The sequence below is a fragment of the Perognathus longimembris genome, chromosome 6, assembly GCF_023159225.1.
Source record: "Perognathus longimembris pacificus isolate PPM17 chromosome 6, ASM2315922v1, whole genome shotgun sequence".
Classification (NCBI taxonomy): domain Eukaryota; kingdom Metazoa; phylum Chordata; class Mammalia; order Rodentia; family Heteromyidae; genus Perognathus; species Perognathus longimembris.
The window spans coordinates 14,888,770-14,907,988 of NC_063166.1; the positions used below are offsets into that span (position 1 = coordinate 14,888,770).

At 45.8% G+C, this 19,219-nt stretch overlaps 2 protein-coding genes across 5 annotated transcripts; both read left to right on the plus strand.

Annotated features, from left to right (window-relative positions):
- The first annotated feature begins 64 nt into the window (after positions 1–64).
- Positions 65–4,371, plus strand: LOC125352835 (putative uncharacterized protein ZNRD1-AS1). 4 transcript variants are annotated; one of them, XM_048348220.1, is made up of 3 exons: positions 65–111; positions 224–301; positions 3,170–4,371. In XM_048348220.1, exon 3 carries the CDS (start codon positions 3,757–3,759, stop codon positions 4,369–4,371), a length of 615 nt encoding a protein of 204 aa, XP_048204177.1. In that variant the 5' UTR covers positions 65–111; positions 224–301; positions 3,170–3,756. The 4 variants fall into 4 exon arrangements, 3 of the variants coding, with proteins under 3 accessions (XP_048204177.1, XP_048204176.1, XP_048204175.1); XR_007211211.1 differs by having other exon boundaries at positions 87–301; positions 3,170–3,245; positions 3,986–4,070; XM_048348219.1 differs by having other exon boundaries at positions 104–146.
- A 13,252-nt stretch (positions 4,372–17,623) lies between these two features.
- Zfp57 (ZFP57 zinc finger protein) lies at positions 17,624–18,629 on the plus strand (the record flags this gene model as incomplete). Its single annotated transcript, XM_048349228.1, has 2 exons — positions 17,624–17,651; positions 17,737–18,629. Coding segments are annotated over 2 exons (894 nt in total), but the record flags the coding sequence as incomplete, so codon positions are not given.
- Positions 18,630–19,219: the final 590 nt, after the last annotated feature.

Sequence of the window (19,219 nt, forward strand, 5' to 3'; positions counted from 1 at the left end):
ACGCGGCTCGCGCCGGCAGGGCGTGACGTCATAATTACTCGTCCACTGGCTCCCGAGAGGGGCCGGACCTTTCCGGGACTGAGGGAGCGACGTCGGGTCCAGCTTCGTGTTGTGATGAGGTGAAAGGAAAGGACGAGGATGCAAAGGTGGACTCCTGCGGCTGGTTTTGCCACCGAGCACCCAATCCTTGGATATTTATCCGTTCTTCTCTCTCATTCTACAGAGACTTCGTCGCGGGGTTGGGACATCTCCCCGAAAAGTGAACTTAATGTACTGAGTACTGATTGCGTTGATGAGAGACGTATGTCACTTTCCCCGTTCTTGAAACCTTCCTCTTCCCCTCCCTGTAGTGCGTCTATGTAGTGGTTAAAAAGAGTCAAGCATTTAGAGGGCGTTCAGTTATGGTATTCCTTGGGTCCTTCTGGCCTAGCAGGGCCTCCTTGCAGAAGGCACCCACTTTCTTATGTTTTGGGGGGTCCGTTCTGGGTACTTGAGGCAGTTTATTAAGGGGCTGGAGTGGTGAGGGTGGTGTTTAGTACAGAACAAAATGAAGAACGGATAAGTGGGACTCTCCTGGAGTTCTCAGGTTGTGGAGGTGGGGTGACAGGAATAGATTAGATTGTCTCTCCTTACGTGCCTGCCAGATGAGTGAGACTAGAATTTCAAAAAATTCGGGTCAGTTTGATTTTTCAGTACGGATCATCGGACACCCCCCTCTTCCCCTATACCATTCCTCCCAAATCCAAATCATTGTTGTCATCCATTGGGCAGACAGTTGACATTCCCTAATCTTTTACAAAGCATGGGTATAAGTATTTTTGGAAACTTGCTATTCTCATTCATCTGAAACTTAAAATGTAAGTAGAAATGGGTTATGAAGGGACAGTATCTAGATAAGTTTCCTAGTTCCTTCTAGTCTTCCTACAACCAACCACCCAACTTGAGAGCTGCATTAAGCTCCTTTACATGCAACTTCTGGACTCATCAATGTTTGCCCTTCTGAAGGATATAAGCTTTGTTCTTTCCTTGGGAGATACTCCCATCTGCTTTTCTCTGCAATAAACCTTAGACATGTTGAGGGGGTTAAGACTCTCAGCAGCAAGCTGCTGAAGTGAGTAGTCCCATAATTTCACTTAGTGGTAAAAATAGCTTTTGGGTTTTTTTGTCTAATGAAGGGAGATCTGTTGCTGAGCTACTGATAGCATCAAGTTTGTTTGCCAGTCCTGGGGCTTGAACTCAGAGCCTTGGCACTGTCCTTGAGCTCTTTTTGCTCAAGGCTAGCACTCTACCCCTTGAGACACAGTGCCACTTTTGGCTTTTTCTGTGTATGTAATACTGAGGAATCAAACCCAGGGCTTCATGCATGCTAGGCAAGTACTCTACTAGGTCAAACTCCTGTCCAGCAGGAAGTTTTTATAACTCTGTCTAGCTCCTTTCAGAGTAGAAATTTAAATTAGCCCCTCCCTCGCATGCCTTTTTGGCAGCAAACACAGGACCTAGTGCATACTAAGCAAACATTTTACCACTGAACCACATCCATAATATCTCCTCACACCACCATCACTTTTCCTTTATAGTGTGACAAACATTCAGCAAACATCCACCATGAATTGAGTACTATCCTGATGCAATAAAAGAACTCAAACATTAAAAGTCATGGACTTTCCCCATTAGAAACTTACAGTCTGTTCAATAAATACTTATTAAGCAATTATGCCAGGCTTTGAGCTGAGGCTGGACCTGCACAGTTGAAATCTGACTCAAAGTACACAAATGAATAATTAGAACATAAAGTGGATTAAATACATAATGGTAGCACCTGAGCCAAGCCTGTAAAAAAAAAAATTCCTATGAACTTCAGGGAAGATTGGCAAATGCTTGTAAAAAAAAGATGCAATGTTATTGACGATATGAGAGAAGCTTAAATATGTGATAAGGATAATCAAGTAATTTTGAGAATTTAGGATCACAGACTAATACTAAATACCAGATGCTATACATAAAGAAATGAAAGTAAGGTGGTCACTTGCAAATAAGAATGTGCCTAAGAAGTCCATGAGACTATATTAGGTATCAGACAGAGAGCTACCATTTGCTGAGAGCTTTACCACATGTCAAGCATTGTGCCAGTCTCTTGTTGTAGGTCTCTATAGATGAGGAAAAGGACACAGAGGTGACTTTCCCTAAGTGACACCCTCAGAAAGTGTGGAGTAGGATTCATGTTTAGCCCTGTCTCCAAAGCCTTTGCTTTTAATTGTAAGTGGTACATAAGTCACAAAAGGAAGTTACCAGGCATTCTCAGTGACTTAAATATGACCTCATAAACATGTAAAAAGTTCATAGTCTAGACCATCAGCCTATGCTATAAATACACCCAGAATAACTCAAATTTCCATCCTTGGGCTCAACATGGACTTAGGGTGAATGACAGCCTCAGGCATCCAAACAGAGGGATGGGCAAGCAAATAAGAGCACATTTTTCAAAATATTAGCAGAGCAGAGATGCTGTATGTGTGGATAGAAGCACAGAAGGCACGTCTTGAGAAACTGCAGAAAAACAATGGACTGATAAAACGAAGGTCTAAAATTATCCCAGAAGACAAGAAAGACTTGGAGACTGAGCAGTCTTACAGAAATATATTTGGACTTACCAAGGAGCCTGTTTATTTCCCATGCCAATCACAAATACAAGATTCAGAATGGTTCACGCTGAGTCCACAGAAGAAGTATGGTTTGAGTCCATATGAAAGATTTCCTATTTACTAAAAGAGTATTCCTCACTGGGTGCCTGTGGCTCATGCCTGTAATCCTAGCTACTGAGATCTGAGGATTGCAGTTTGAAGCCAGCCTGGACAAGAATGTCCATGAGACTTTTATCTCCAATTAACCACAAAAAGCAGAAGTGGAGCTGTGGCTCAAGTGGTAGAATGCTAGCCTTGAGGACAAAAACTCAAGGAGAGCGCCTAGGCCCTGAGTTCAAGCCCCAGGACCAGAAAAAGCAAAAGAGTATTCCTTATTCTCCACTAAAGAATGGAATGCTTTCTTATTGGGAAATGGCCCTTATTCTTGGCCAAAGCAATTTGGTTCCTTGAATCACAATAATGAGTGGATACGCTGGCATATCCCACATTCTAATTTGCCTTGGCTTTTTTTTTTTTTTATCTTCTAGATTGGCCTGGGCTCATGTATCTAAAGATCCTAGGATTGCTGCAGGTCAACAGTCCCCACTGGAGAAACAGATCTTGGTAAATGAGTTATATTCATATCATATAGTGTGGGACTACTTAGAGCCCAAGTGACACCTTCACCCTCTATACTGTTAAATGTTTCCCAGCAATTTCCATAATTACACAACAAAACATTATTTTGAAAATTCCCAAATATATGTATACACACACACATACAACATATTTTGGTTGTCTGTACCCATTCACACTTGCAGAGCTCCCAGGCTTGCCTGAGAGTAAGGGGAGTAAAATTAAAATTATTACACAAAAGTAAATACAAAGAGCATTTATCTTTTCTTGGTGTTAATAGGAAGAGTAGGTTCTTATTTAAGTGTGTTCAAAGGAAGTAGATTACTGCATTATGAAATTCTAAACCTCACTTTAACAGAATCTAGGTGGTGTGCATACATCAGCAGCAAGACACTTGGTAACTCAAAAATGCCAAGAGGAACATGAAACACTCTGTAAGGAGCAAGCTGTTTCTGTTGACTACTGGCTTGCCAGAGCAGAATCTTACTATAATGAAAGAATGGTGGAAATGGTGACAGAAGAGAAGGGTATGGAGTTAAAGGCAGAAGTGGAGGGTGAAAGAACACAGAGCATAGAGGAACCAAAACAGTACTGCTGGGTACCCCAGAGAGAGAGGACACATATAGAAAGGTACATACATCGAGCAGGACGGGCTAAAGAATTTAAATACAAAACTCATAGACAACCACAACCCCCCAGTGAAACAACATTACCAAAAATTATTCCAGAAAAGCCTTGCATCCCAACAGTACAAAGAAGAAAACAGGTAAATGAGAGAGAACAGAGACAAATTAAAGATCATCAGGAGCGAATGACTCGAGGGAGAGAAATTATAGAGAAAAAACTTAAGGACCGAATCTTGAGAAAAAGTCAAGACCAGCTACCTACACACCATGAGAAGCGCAAGAGAATAAAGAAAGACATTCAAGAGTTTGAAAGAGTCATTGTATATCCACTTTACCAGCCAAGCAATAGAAGTTTGATTAAAGTGAATGTTCTTATGGAAAAGTCTGAGAATAGAGAGGAACTGGATACAGGTATAAAATCATGTGAAAGAAAATTCTTAGCTGTGCCACCCTTTTTGAGAAGTCAAATAAGACAAATAAAAAATTAGTTAAGTTCCAATATTTTGTGATAAAATTGTGTCTCTTAAATTAATTTATTTTACCAGTTGTCACTCTTAAGGGTTCAGTGAACATTAACATTTGTATCGCATAAGAAGTATAAGATACTTCTGAATTTGAAAACTTGCTTAGTAGATTTTGTTTTGCTTCCATTTGCTTATTTTGTGTTTGTTCCACTTGCTTTTTTTTTTGTCCTCGGGCTTGGGACTCAGGGCCTGAGTCCTGTCCCTGGCTTCTTTTTGCTCAAGGCTAGCACTCTACCTCTTGAGCCACAGTGCCACTTCTGGCTTTTTCTGTTTATGTGGCACTGAGGAATTGAACCCAGGGCTTCTTGCATGCTAGGCAAGCACTCTACCACTAAGCCACATTCCTAGCCATCCACTTCATTTTTGTTGTTGTTGTTGTTATTTGAATTCAGGGCTTGGGCATTGTCCCTGAGCATTTTTGCTCAGGGTTAGCATTCTACCACTTTAAGCCACAGCTCCACTTCCAGTTTGCGGGGGTGGAGGGTGTTAATTGGAGATAAGTGTCTCAGGGACTTTCCTGCCAGGCTGGCTTTGACCCAAGATCATCAGATCTCAGCCTCCTGAAATAACTAGGTGCAAGCCACCAGCACCCAGCTTGATTATCATTTTTAGGTTAATTTCCCTCATTTGTAAAGTAGAATAATGCCTCACAGAATTATGGGAGCATAAATGAGTAAGCATGAACATGTGAATGGTACCTCAGTAACAAAACAGGAGATGGGCACATTTTATCTGGGTCTTAGAATATCCTAGTGGGAAAAGAAAACTCAAATATTACCCCTTCCCTACCTGTGCTCTTCTCCCTCATAATAGAGATAGCCATAGCTCTGGTGACCACAGTTTCAAGGACAACCAGAGCAATAGTAATTCCTATCATGGAGATAGTGGGCCAAGAAAGTAGTCTGGGAAGGGAAGGAAAGGTGAGGCACCATAATCTCCAGTTCTCAGCCCTGACCCTGCTGAGGATCTCTAGATGACACCTGTATTTCCTGACTATAGGCTTTGTGCCCATCTCGGGCACAAAGGGGCTCAGGCAGCCTCTCATGCTGAACATGGCTTGTATGTCTCCGCTTTTCCCCAGGAGGTACTACCACAGCTGCTCTCTGTAAGGCCTGGTCTCCACAAACTCCATGCTCTGGGGTCTAGTCTCTTCATCCCATTGCCAGGTCAGAATGATCTCCTCAGCATAGAAACATAGGACTCAGTACCTCAGGGTGACCTTTCCCCCTCAGGACTTGGGTGGTGGGTCATACGAGTCTGAAGGAGTTCTGAGAAGAGAAAATTCACAACCTTCTGTTACCTCCTATGGCCATTTGGGCATAGATCATCTGTTCATGCTGAGAATAAGCAAGATACTTGCATTTAGGGTTAAGACAGGGAAATTGTATGACATTGTTTTATAACCTGTGATAAGTATATAATAAAGTAAGATGATAGTAGCATAGGATATACAAAAATAAAGTTTTGTGCTGGGTGCCAGTGGCTCACGCCTGTAATCCTAGCTACTTAGGAGGCTGAGATGTGAGGATTGTGGCGTAAAGTCAGCCCAGGCAGGAAAGTCTGTCAGACTCTTCTCTCCAATTAATCACAGAAAAGGCTGGAAGTGCTGCTGTGGCTCCAGTGGTAGAGTGCCTTGAGCAAAAAGAGCTCAGGGACAGCACCTAAGCACAGAGTTCAAGCTGCAGGACTGGCTTTTTTTTTTTAATTGTGACTTCCCAATTAAAAATTAATACCCCTTGGGGATTGGGGATATATCTCAGTAGTAGAGCACTCATACTTGTCCAGCATGTATAGATTTAATACACACACACACACACACACACACACACACACACACACACACATAGCCCTCCCCCCCCCAAAGCCCACTGATAGAATCTTTAGAAAAGAAATAAGGAGTGGAAATAATCCCATCTCCCCCCCCCCACTCCTTTTTCCTGAGTCATAAGTAGGCTGGAGAAAGGGGTTATTGGGAGAATAGATGGAATCTTCAGACAGAGAAGGACTCCTGAAAGCTCTTCTACTTGTTGTGTAGTCCAGGGCTCTCAGAAGCATCTTCATTTCCACATGGGCTCCCAGTCTCCCATGTTGGTCATCTCTGCCCAGTTCAGCTCACACAAAGCAGCCCAGTCCCCTCCATGGCTGCAGGGTTAATCCAAGAGGGCAGAGCAGCAGTGCCCCCATGTGGCCACAGGGTTGAGGACAAAGGTGAAATTCTCTTTTACCTCAAGTCTTGGCCTCCACAGGGTTTTCTTGCTAGGCTTCCAGCAACTGTTCCAGCCCATGTACCCAAAGTCCTGTTAGGTTTGGAATCTTGTTTTCCCAAATCTACACAGCAGACATAGTTTTCTTCTTCATTGAGGGATGGTGGACCCTGCCTCAAGGTAGAAAGAGGTCTCCAAGTTAGAGCAGCTGGTTTCCTGGATGGGGGTGTGCCCACACAGTATCATATTGCTGCTCCTTCCATGAGCAAGTTTTCTGCACTTAGGATGGGGAAGAAGTGAGGGTATTCCCAGGGTACTGACATAAGAAGTGGGGCACATGGAGAAGTCAAAATAGATAGATACATCAGGACACAATAGACCAAAAGGAGTGAAGAGGAGGAAGCAGATACAAAGGGACATAGATCAGTGGATACATACAAGAGATATGGGTTTTGTTGGGAAGAGTCTCAGGGGCCTCTGACTCTCAGGGAGTTTCAATTCCTAGAAGGGGGTTGAGAGTTTGTGTGTGCTAAGAGCCAACCCTTATCCCTGATTCTGGAACACTAAGGTCCTACTCTGCATTATGACAGCTATGCTCAGCCCACTTTCTGCTTCCTTTTCCTTCCAGTGGTGTCATAAACTCTACTTGGGACTGACATTTAGTGGAATTAGTACAGAGCCCACTGGTAATGGCAGCTCAGTCCTACAAGACTGAGGTGTTTAAAGGCAAGCCACATAACAGGATAAAGTGCTGTCTCTCTCTCTCAAATGCTGGCTGCTCAGGCTAGCACTCTAGCACTTTGAGCCACAGCTGCATTTCTGGCTTTAAAAAAAATAGAGATGAGTGTCACAGATTTTCCTGCCTGGGCTGGCTTTGAACCTCGATCCTCAGATCTCAGCCTCCACAGTAGCTAGGATTACAAATGTGAGCCACCTAGCTTGTGTATTTTTTTTAAGCCAAAATATAGGACTAGGGGGCTGGGAAGGTGGCTTAGTGGTAGAGTGCTTGCTTAGCATGCGTGAAGCCCTGGGTTCGATTCCTCAGTACCACATAAACAGAAAAGGCTGGAAGTGGCACTGTGGCTCAAGTGGTAGAGTACTAGCCTTGAGCAAAAGAAGCTCAGGGAAAGTGCCCAGGCCCTGAGTTCAAGCCCCAGGACCAGCACCAGAAACAACAACAAAAAAAATAGCACAGAGAACATATACTCTAAATATTAAAAGGGTAGGTTTAGTTTAAAAGTTAGTTAAGTTAGTTAATGAGTTAGGGCCCAGGACTTCTGTATCACATCTTGCAGTGGAAGGCATTGCTGGCTTGGCTGAGACCAGACTGTGGAAAATGCAAGATTGTTTACAAAATTCCATCCCTAGAGAATAGAATGGCCCACTCACATCCTTCCTAATTCTGCATAATCTTAGCAGAGATGGGACAGACCTAATTAGACAGACCTAATTGTGAAGTACAGTTTTGGCTGGTGCTAGTGGCTCACACATAATCCTAGCTGAGAAGCTGAGATCTGAGGATCACTGTTCAAAGCCATCCAGGAAAGTCTATGAGATATTTATTTCCAATTAAGTACCAAAAAAGCCAGAAGTGGAGCTGTGGCTGAAATGGTAGAGTGCTGGGCTTGAGCAAAAAAGCTCCGAGACAGCACCCAGATCCTGAGTTCAAGCCCAGGGACCGACCAGCACCAAAATAGAACCAGTTTCAAAAAAAAAAAAAGAAAACAGTTTCAGGTCTGCAGGCAATGATTCTGGTCATCTGTGATTGGCCAGTTCTTTGCCTCATTTGCATACAAGCAAGCAATCAGAATGCAATCCAGGGTATAAAACTTTCTAGACTTCTCTACCTGAAGATAACCAGAACTAGCTTTTGGCTGACACTTCTCTCCTGAATAAAATTCTTTGCACTTAACTCTGTTCAAGTTTCGAGGACAAGAACCTGAGAAGACTAGAGGGGTAGCAGTCAGCAGTGAAGCTGCAACACTTGTAGGTGTAGTCTGCTGCATGGCTGAAACCCTAGCTATGGGCTGTAGAACTAGGACGGTTACACAAATCAGCTCTAACCTTGCACAACACACACACACACACACACACACACACACACACACACACACACACCTCTGCATCAATATCAACAGGGAAACAAAATAAAAAGCCAATGGTAGGAAAAAGCAAACAGTGAAAAGAGGCAATTCCCTGAATTTGTATATGGTACAAACCATCAATATCAGTGACTCAGGCAACCTGCTCCTTGTTGTTACCCCAGAGCGAATTTCCCTGCAATAAAGAACCATAATACCCTCAACCTGACTCATACCAGTTGGGGCTAAGTGTGAGCACAGGGAGATGCTATGTTTTGCACAAAGGTGAGCACTGAGGGTTTTCTGGGGTGGCATGGGGGATAGTCAACACATCTCTCCAAATCTTCCAGCCCAGTCTCCACAGAGAGTTGGTTGGTTGGCTCCAGGCTTGTGTGAGGGCATATGCATGTTGGGTCTGCACCCAGCAGTGATACAGAAGTGTATTGTGTCTGCCTCTAGTTTTTTAAATTATCCCATGGGGTCTGAGCTTTTGTTGATTTATCTTCAGTATTTCTCTCTGTCTCTGTCTCTTTCTCTTTCTGGCTTGAACTCTGGGCCTGAGTACTGTCCTTTAGCTTTTTTCACTCAAGGCTAGTACTCTACCACTTCAGACACAGCTCCACTTCTGGCTTCTTGGTGGTTAATTGAAGATAATTAGTCTCACAGATTTTCTTTCTAGGGCTGGCTTTGAACTTGATCCTCACATCTTAGTCTCCTGAGTAGCTAGGATTACAAGTGTGAATCACTGGTGCTCAGCTCATCATTGAGATTTTATCTTATCCCAGTCAGGATGGCCATCACTAAGAAAAACAAATAACACACGTTGAGGATAGGAGGTAGACAGGGGATCCTGATACAGCACCCTTATACTCATTAGTAGGAATATAAATTAGTGCAGCTCCCCCTCCCAAAAGAAAAAGAGTTCCAGGCTAGGATAGTCAGTGCTATCAGTAAAGTATGGTGTACAGCCCTTCAGGCAGGTCAGCTGGCTACTCACACCTGTAATCCTAGCTACTCAGGAGGCTGAAATCTGTGGATTGAAGTTTGAAGCCAGCTTGGGCAGGAAAGTCCTTGAGACTCATCTCCAACTATTCACCACAAAACCGGAAGTAGGCTATGGCTCAAAGTGGTAGAGTGCTAGTTTTGAGCACAAAAGCTCAGGGACCAGTGCCCAGGACCTGAGTTAAAACCCTACAACTGACAAAAAAAAAATCCCATCTTTACTAAAAGACTAGTTTAGTTTCCTCATATATAATAGAACACATGCCCTCATCTCTAGCCATGATTCATAGAGTATGGAGATAGTGGAAACCACGTCACTTTTCAACCCCCTGTCTGTGCCTCCCACCACCTTACCCACCAAGTTCATTTGCTCCCACTCAAGAGACTTTGGTTCCAAGTTCTAGTGCTGTGAGGTCTGGCGTTTGGCAAGGCTCAACATTTTGAGACCCATTTCCTCCCTTGAAAAAAAATCAGAACAAGTCTTTGTTTACTTTTTTTATTTTTTTATTTTATTTTTTGGTCCTGAGGCTTGAACTCAGGGCCTGGGCATTGTCCTTGAGCAAAACTTGCACAAGGTTGGTGCTCTACCATCTGGGTCACAGCTGCACTTCTGTCTTCTTTGGTGGTTAATTGGAGATAATAGTCTCATTGACTTTCCTGCCCAGGCTGGCTTTGAGCCTCCACCCCCAGACCTCAGCCTCCTGCGTCGCTAGCATTACAGGTGTGAGCCACGGGCGCCCAGCTTACGAAAACGTTTGCTTGCTTGTAGAGTCAACTATCTTAAGTGAACTCATTAAGCGAGGAGACAATTTAAGGGTTGTGAGTTCAGTTCAACTAGTGAAGAAGGAGGGTTGAGTTGGATTCTGTCACTTGGCGCTGGTGCTGGTGCGGTACTCGCTGCTTCTCTGCTGCTTCTGACTTCAGACTCTGTTTTCGCCCACTTGCATCTTAGCGCAAGGTGGGAGGCTGGTGTTACATCGGCTGGCAGGGGTGCTCTCGAGGCGGCCAGCTTCTTGGGGGTGCCGCCTCTGGCCAGTGGGGACCCCGGCCCGAAGAGGGCGGGTTGGCGGGGTCGGTGGGAGGGTGGGAGCGAGCGGAAGCAGGCGGAGCTGAGGCGGGGTCGCGCACTCCGGACAGAGCTGGCCGGAAGCTGCGGTCCCCAGGCCCGGGAGTCTGCGTACTCCGCGCTCAGAGGGTGAGTAATCCGGGGAGGAGTCGCGCAGGCCTGGCTAGAGGGGGGTTGTACCCCAGCCACCGCTCGGTCGTGGAGGGGAGACTGCGCCTTAACCCCGGGGCAGCCTCCAATCTTGGGATTCCCCGCTGGAAACTCGGCGCCCGGGAAGAAAGGGCTCGGAGCACGTGCCAAGCGTCGGGGTCCCGGAGAGGGAGTTCGGGGACCGACGGGCACCGGGCGCCGGTGGTGTGTGTGCCGGCACTGCGGCCTGGGCTTGCCTGTTTCTCTAAGGGGCCGGCGCGCTGGCACTGGAGCCACACCCCCACTTCCGGCCTCTTGCAGCCGGTTAGTTGGAGGGAAGAGTCTTGGACTCTCCTGCCCAGGCTGGCTTCGAACCCCCGTGCGGCTAGCTGGACTTGCTGGCATGAGCCACCATCGCCTAGCGGAGCGCGGATATTTCGGAGCGCGTTGGCGGGCTCGGGGAAAGCTCATGGGCATCCGCCGTGCGGCCCTGGCGACCCAAGTCGCCCTTTGCTCCTGCCCAGGGGCAGCTCTGGGGCCGAGTTGCCGCCGGCCTCCCTCCGGAGCCGCGATGGGGGCCGGTCCCGGACACAGCCTCCTCCGGCTGCTCTGGAGGACGAACCTAGGGAGAGCCATTTTGCGAAAAACTCCCGTGGCTGGATGGACAGAGCTCTCCAGGCCTTGTACGTATGTTGGGATTTCTGTCCTCCGACTTTTGTGTGGGAGAAGAAAGGGAAGAGGGACTTAGGAGGATAGGAAGATGGCGACACATCCCCTCTGCAGGTTTACATTGAAAGGATAGGTCCTGGCCATCCCAGATGACCATGCGGAGGTACTCACAGACAGGAGAAGATTCATATGGAGGCTAATTAGTGGGGCCATAGTTCCCACGGGAGAGGGAGCTACATGGCATCTGCACCTTATCCAGGTGACAGCTTCTCTCGGGGGGGCAAAGGGGAAGTGGGTTGGTGGTGAGTAGGAGTGGCTCATTAGGTATGGGTGGATCTGGGAGCTAGTGGGAGGAGCTGAGGACCTGAGGCTAGGGAAATGCTAACACATAGTGAAAGAGTCAGGGTCTGGCCCCGGCAGATTATCCCGCAGTTAGTTCCCAGACTTCCACCTCAGAGCCCTGTTGAGCTCTGGGATCGGACATGCCAAGAAAGTGCCAAGGTAATGGAGAGTCGGAGATGGCTGCGGCAGGCAGAGCTCCCACAGACGTTAGAATCGGCACCAAGGCTCTGTTCCTGATATCCTCAGATGCAGTGGCTCCAGTGGGCTTCTCTGCTGGAGAAGCGGAAGGCCAGGGTCTTAAGGACACTACAATTGAAGCTGTTGGAAGTGTGGTTGGCTGGAAAGTGGGAGAATAGTCCCAGATCTGTTCTTTCGTGGTTGCAAATTGGAAAGGACAGAAAACCAACTTCAGGTGTTAAGGAAGCAAAATGAATTGGGAATCCAATTAACTATTCTAAGAGCCCTCTTTTCCTTGCTGATATTTTGAATTCCATTACTCTTCCCAAAGAAGTGGACAATTTTTTCATGCTTTTCCTTTGCATCTGGAGGGAGTGAGTTTGCTCTCAGCAGGAAGAGGTTGGCTTCAGCCATGTTTGTGTGGGAGCATAAGCTTTTTCAAGGTGAACAGAAAACTCCAGTGTCTGAATCACTGAGACCCCCAAATAAGTGAGTACTGCTGTATTCTTCACAAGGATTAGCTGTGCAGAAGATCCCTGGTTTATAGTGGTTCAATTTATGACGCTTAAAACTTTACACTGGTGGAAAACCTTACTCATTTGAGATACTTTAAATTTTGATTTTGCTCCCAGTTTAGTAATATGTGGTAAATAGAAGACTGATATTTTCCTGCTGAGTGAAGGCAGGCAGCTGCAGCTTGTCAGCCATGGGATTAGGAGGGGGAAGCTGTGATACTAGAGGCATTAAATGGGTTCCTTTATGATTTAGGTTATGGTGGGCTCATGATGATGTAGTCCCATTGTAAATGGAGGAGCACTGAGTAGTAAAAAAAAATAAAAAAAAATTCAGTTACTGGTGGCCCACACCTGTATTCCTAGCTACTCATGAAGCTGATCACAGTTTGAAGGCAAAGTCAGACTCTTTATCTCCAATTATCTACCAAACATCTGAAAGTGGGGCTGTGACTTAAGTGATAGAGCGCTAGTTGGCCTTGAGCAAGAAAAAGCTCAGGGACACCACCCAGTCCCTAAATTCAGTTCTCAAGATTGGTGCATGTGCAGTCCAGGTCACAGGTATACTGGAGGTTTGGAGTCAGGTCCTGGGTTTGATTTGTGCAAGCACTGTGTATTTTGTCCTAGGAAGAATCTTAGAGTGTGTTTTTTCTTAACCCATGAAAGCATATCGGAGAGGATGAAGAGATTTGCTCAAGATGGCTTGTGACAGATGCGGGCCAGATTCCTTAACTGCTTTTTGGTGGTCCTGGATCCGAAGTGCCATAACTACCTCTCCTGTGGATCCAGGGTATTTTTTTTTTTTTTTTGCCAGTCCTGGGCCTTAGACTCAGGGGCCTGAACACTGTCCCTGGTTTCTTTTTTATTTTTGGCCAGTCCTGGGCCTTGGACTCAGGGCCTGAGCACTGTCCCTGGCTTCTTCCCGCTCAAGGCTAGCACTCTGCCACTTGTGCCATAGCACCGCTTCTGGCCGTTTTCTGTATATGTAGTGCTGGGGAATCAAACCTAGGGCCTCGTGTATCCGAGGCAGGCGCTCTTGCCACTAGGCTATATCCCCAGCCCCTGTCCCTGGTTTCTTTTTGCTCAAGGCCATATTCCCAGCCATGGGTATTCCTGAACAAAGTGATACATCATGTTGCTTAAAATGGCCTCAGGAACTGTTATCTCAGGTCAACTTGAGTTACAGGGTAACTTTCTCCTGCTGATGTGTTGTCTCTCCCTGACCTCAGGTTCCTAGAGGTGGACCACCAGCCAGTGGCTAGAAGCAGGCTGGGACAAAAGGCCAACACCTAGCCTCAGCCTGGCATTATTGGACAGTGGCAGCTGAGCCCAGGAGAACCATATTTCTGAGCTTTGTGGCTCAGGCTTTGAAGAAACTAAAGGTGTTCTCACTTGCGAAAGCAAATTTGGACAGTGAAACAAACAAGAGTTCCTCTTGAAGCAAAAGTATTTGTCACGGGACTATATTAACTCCCAGGCCCTAGCAGAACCTCTCCATCTGCCTGCTTAGCAGGAAGTAGCCAGTCCCCAGAGTCAAGACAGAAGTGGATAAAGCCAGAGACACCATAGGATAAAAGGTGCTGCTCCCTGGACTTGGCAGGGTAGCAGCAGCCCTTGCTGGAAGCCAAGAAGAAAGACTGCTGGTGGAAGATGCAGGTAAAGGTAAGGAGAACAATTTAGAAAGAGGAGCACTGGGTCCTAGACTCCTGACATGCTCAGCTATTCCCTGGCTGGTAACTCCATTAGAATCTCAGAATGTTACAAGCTAAACCACAGAAAAAAGAACAGTAAAACTTTTTCCACTACTATCTTCATCAAATAACTTTCTGGAATTTTTTAACGTAGCAGCCATTCTTCACTCTCCCCCCCCCCCCCCCCGCCCCCCACACACTTCCTTTCTTTCTGCTGGCCTGGGCACTGTCCCTGAGCTTTTTTGCTCAAGGCTAGCACTCTATCACTTGAGCCGCAGTTGCACTTCAGCTTTTTCTTTTCTCTTTTTAGTTTATTGGAGCTAAGAGTCTCACATAGTCCAGCACTGGTGACACATGCACATAATCCTAGCTACTTGGGAGGCTGAGCTCTGAGGATCACAGTTTGAAGCCAGCCCGGGCAAGAAAGTCCCTGTGAGACTTTTACCTCCAATTAACCATTCAAAAAAAGAGTGTAGCTATGGCCCAAGTGGCAGAGTAGCCTTGAGCACAGAGGTTCAAGAGGCTCAGGGGCAGTGCCCAGACCCTGAGTTCAAGCCCCATAACTGACCAAAAGTCTCACAGGCTGGATTCAGATTGCGATCCACAGATCTCAGCCACTTGATAGGCTTACAGGTATGAGCTACTGTAAGTGCCGGCCATTCTTTCCTTTCCATTTATAGCCAGTGTTTTCACCTTTTTCTGCCACATTTTCTTTGTCTTCATTCTTCCTTTCCTTTCTATGAGTCAGTTACTGATTTTGTGACTGTCTCCATATTTCTCTCTTCATTCCAAGGTTTTATTTTTCTCTTAGGTTTCAGTTCTCTGAACCTTCAGACTGCATTTACAAACTCTTCTAGTCTGTCCTGCTCTTTGAAATGCAAGTGTCCTTGAATGATGTGACTGTGAATTTCACCCAGGAAGAGTGGGAATGTTTGGATTCAGATCAGAGGAGCCTTTACCTAAATGTTATGTCTGAAACCTTCAGGAACCTGGCGTCTCTGGGTAAGAGGTTGTGGTCCTTCAGGCAACCCCATTGATCTAGGGCTATAGAACATCTGGTTTAGCCTCTCTGACCCTAGAGACATGGTCACTAAACTTAGAGATTAAAGGAAAAGAAATTAAAACTAACATGAAACCAGGTGCTGGTGGCTCATAATCCTACTACTCAGAAGACTGAGATCTGTGGATGGCAGTTCAAAATCCGAGGAGGCAGGAAAGTCTTGAGATTCTTATCTCCAATTAACTCTTCAAAGAGCTGAAAGTGGAGTTGTGGCTCAAGTGGTAGAGCACTAGTCTTGAGCAGAAGAACTAAAGAACAGCCCCCAGGTCCTGAGTTCAATCCCAAGACCAAAAAGGATGAAAAGAAGAAAGGAAGAAAGCTGACTTGAAAGCAAAAATAGTATTAAAATAAGTTTAAAATATGCAAATTTGTCTATCCATACAACTAAGTCATCTTGTATGCCAGGTACTTTGCTAGGAGCTAGCCTCTTGAATGTCATTTTCTTGCATATAAGTGATCTAAATTAAGGTTCTTAAAATGGGTACACAGGAGAAATCCTGTGTGAAAGGGAACCAATACATCTCATTTCCACTCATTAGCCAGCATATTTTTCTTTATCAGATCTGATTGTGGAGCGTGAGCCGGAACTTGAGCCGAGGAGGCAGGTGCGAGAAGATCTTTCTTTCCTAGACAACATGAGTCTCCCTGTAGGTAAGACTTGTGGAGGAGTAGATGCTAAAGAGTCCAGGGCAATTCCTGGAAGGATGGAGAACAAACTGAGAGGTTCAAGGTTCTGTATATTTTCTCCTAGCACATACCTTTCTTCATGATGAATTTCTAAACCTTTCAAAACAAGTGAAGATCATTTAGTTTGTTGCAACTGAGTGATCCTATATGGGCTGCTATATTAGCGGTACTCTTTGATTAAAAAGTTCTTTTAAGAGACAAGTGAAGCAGTGAGATTGGCTGGAAAAGGAGAGATGTGTTTCTGGACAGGAGTAAATGGGTTAAGAGAGATGCTCAAGGGCTGGGGATGTGGCTTAGCGGTAGAGTGCTTGCCTTGCATGCATGAAGCCCTGGGTTTGATTCCTCAGCACCACATAAACAGAAAAGCCAGAAGTGGGTGCTGTGACTCAAGTGGTAGAGTGCTAGCCTTGAGCAAAAAGCCAGGGACAGTGCTCAGGCCCTGAGTTAAGTCCCAGGACTGGCAAAAAAACAACAAAAAAGGAGTGGGCTGTGGATATAGCCTAGTGGCTAGAGTGCCTGCCTTGGATACACGAGGCCCTAGGTTCGATTCCCCAGCACCACATATACAGAAAACGGCCAGAAGTGGCGCTGTGGCTCAAGTGGCAGTGTGCTAGCCTTGAGCAGGAAGAAGCCAGGGACAGTGCTCAGGCCCTGAGTCCAAGGCCCAGGACTGGCCAAAAAAAAAAAAGGAGAGATGCCCAAGCTAGGTTAGCAATGATACCCAAAACTACAAGCACTGATAGTTTTGAACTCTAATAATACTATACTTTTTCACACATATACAGAACTATGATAAAGCTTAATTCATGAGTCATAGTAAGTAATTAAAAACTAATAAAGTAGAACGATTATCATCTGCAGAAAAGTTAAATGAATGTGGTATTTCTCGCATATAAATATATATGTATATATATATAAATTTTTTAAGCTGGGCACTGGTGGCTCATACCTGTAATCCTAGCTACTCTGGAGGCTGAGATCTGATGATTATGGTTTGAAGCCAGCCCAAGCAGAAAAGTCTCCGTGAGACTCTTGTCTTCAATAAACTAAAAAAAAGAAAAGCCAGAATTGGTGCTGTGGCTCAAGTGGTAGAATGCTAGCCTTGAGTATAAAGAGGCTTAGGGACAGTGCCCAGGTCCTGAGTTCAAGCCCCAGGATCAGGAAGAAAATAAATTAATTTTTTTGTAATTTAATATTTTTGGACTGTGGTTGACTGCTTAAGTGAAACAATGAAAGGTGAAGTCATGGGTGGAAGGGTTATTGTATACTGTGGATTGTTTGTGGGAGTGAACAATACTAAAAATCTCAAGATAGATTTTAAAAAATAAGGTTTCGATATTTAATATTGGAAGGTTGTGATTAAAACTTTATTTGCTTATAATTTGGAAAGTTTAGTGTTGTTTTTTTTTTTAATTCTGGTTTGAGTTCTTAGGGTGAGGGTGAATATGTTGGGTGGGAAAGGGGTGTCTGGAATGGCCAGTGACTTGCACTCAAAGAAAGCTTGTATTGTCATAGTGAGTCCTGTGTTAATCTTCTTTCACCACAGAATGCAAGCAGGAGGAGGAGGAGAGGCAGGTGGGGGAGGAGGAGGAACAGCAGCAGCAGCAGCAGCAGCAAGAACCAGGTCAGGATTTGAACTATGAGGGGGCTAATGATAAAGTCTCCCTTGCTTACAAGGAGGGAAGCTATAATCCTGTTCTCTGCCCTAGATGGGACTACAGAGAAGACCCCAGTATGCAAAACCTCCAAAGTTGGACCGTCTCTTATCTGTCCAAATTGTAGCAGCCGTTTCAGCACGGACTCCCAATTAAAGAAACACCAGTGTGCGCAGAGCTCCAAGCGAGCTAACAGCTGTCTTGAGTGTCGGAAGTTGTTGGGGAACCCCCAGGCTCTCAGGCACCATAGGCGCCTGCAGCATGCAGACAGGCCCTACGGTTGCGCTCTGTGTGACAAGACCTACCGTGATGCTTCTGGTCTGAGCCGGCACCGCCGGGTTCATATGGGCTACCGGCCCCATTCATGTAATCAATGTGGAAAGCGCTTCCGGGACCGGTCAGAGGTCAAACGCCATGAGATTACGCATGACAAAGAGAAGCAAGAGGCTAAAAACCAGAAATCTGCATCTAGGAGACGAGGGCTGGTAGGCAGGAACGCCACCTCTAGAACCCGGGCATCCAGTGGCAAGGTCTCTTGCCCCCATTGTCCCTTGTCTTTTAACACGGAAGCCTCTCTCTGCAACCATCTGAAGGTCCACTTTCCAGAGCAGAAAACCTACTGTTGTCCCATCTGTGACCTCTGCTTTGAGATGAAGGAGGACCTTTTGAATCACTGGAACAGTTCTAAAGACAAGGACCTACAACATAGCCCGCAAAACCTACCTACCGGGCCCCCAAAATGCTGGGTAGTCCTGGGTTACTGGGTTGGCTTCTTTCCCAACCCCCCATGGTCAGGAAGGACTAAAAGCAATCAGGAAATGAATCCTCAAGGATCTGTGGCCCCAGACCCAGACCCAGCTGAGGAGAGGCCAAATGGAAAGAGAAGGGTGGGGAAGGGAAGGAAAGCAAAAGATAAGTGAAGTTCTCGAAACATAAATAAGAGATCAGCTGGGTATAGGTGCCTCATGCCTGTAATCCTAGCTACTCAGGAGGCTGAGATCTGAGGGTCTTGGTTTGAAGCCAGCCTGGGCACAAAATTCCCTGTGAGACTCATGTCCAGTTAACCATTCAATAACCCAGAAGTGGAACTGGCTCAAAGTGGTAGAGCTCTAGCCTTGAGCAAAAGAGCTCAGGGACCCAGGCCCTGAGTTCAACAAAACCAACAAAAAATTTTTTAAAAATAAAAAGCATTTCTGATTTGTCTCTTTGGTTTGCCTGAGGATTTTGCCTCTGGGATCTAGAGGCTTGGGTTGAGGGACAGGATAGAAAGGTAATAAAGGAAATACAACACAAAAAAGGGAAAAGTGCACAAAGGAAACTTTTTTGAGGGGAGGGGGTTGGTTGTGGGGCTTGAACTCTGGGCCTGGGTGCTGTCCCTGAGCTCTTCAGTTCAAAGCTACTGATCTACCACTTTGAGCCATAGCACTTCCAGTTTTCTGGTGGTTAAGTGGAGATAGTCTCACTGGACTTCCCTGCCTGGGTGGGCTTTGAACTGTGATCCTCAGATATCAGCCTCCTGAGTAGCTAGGATTACGAA

Bases quoted from the DNA above. Each gene is read 5' to 3' on its own strand.
- LOC125352835 (XM_048348218.1), top strand. From the start codon at position 2,503: ATGCTGTATGTGTGGATAGAAGCACAGAAGGCACGTCTTGAGAAACTG. The intron at 2,727-3,169 runs GTATGGTTTGAG...TTTATCTTCTAG, and splicing joins ACGCTGAGTCCACAGAAGAA to ATTGGCCTGGGCTCATGTAT. The intron at 3,246-3,615 runs GTAAATGAGTTA...TCACTTTAACAG, and splicing joins CACTGGAGAAACAGATCTTG to AATCTAGGTGGTGTGCATAC.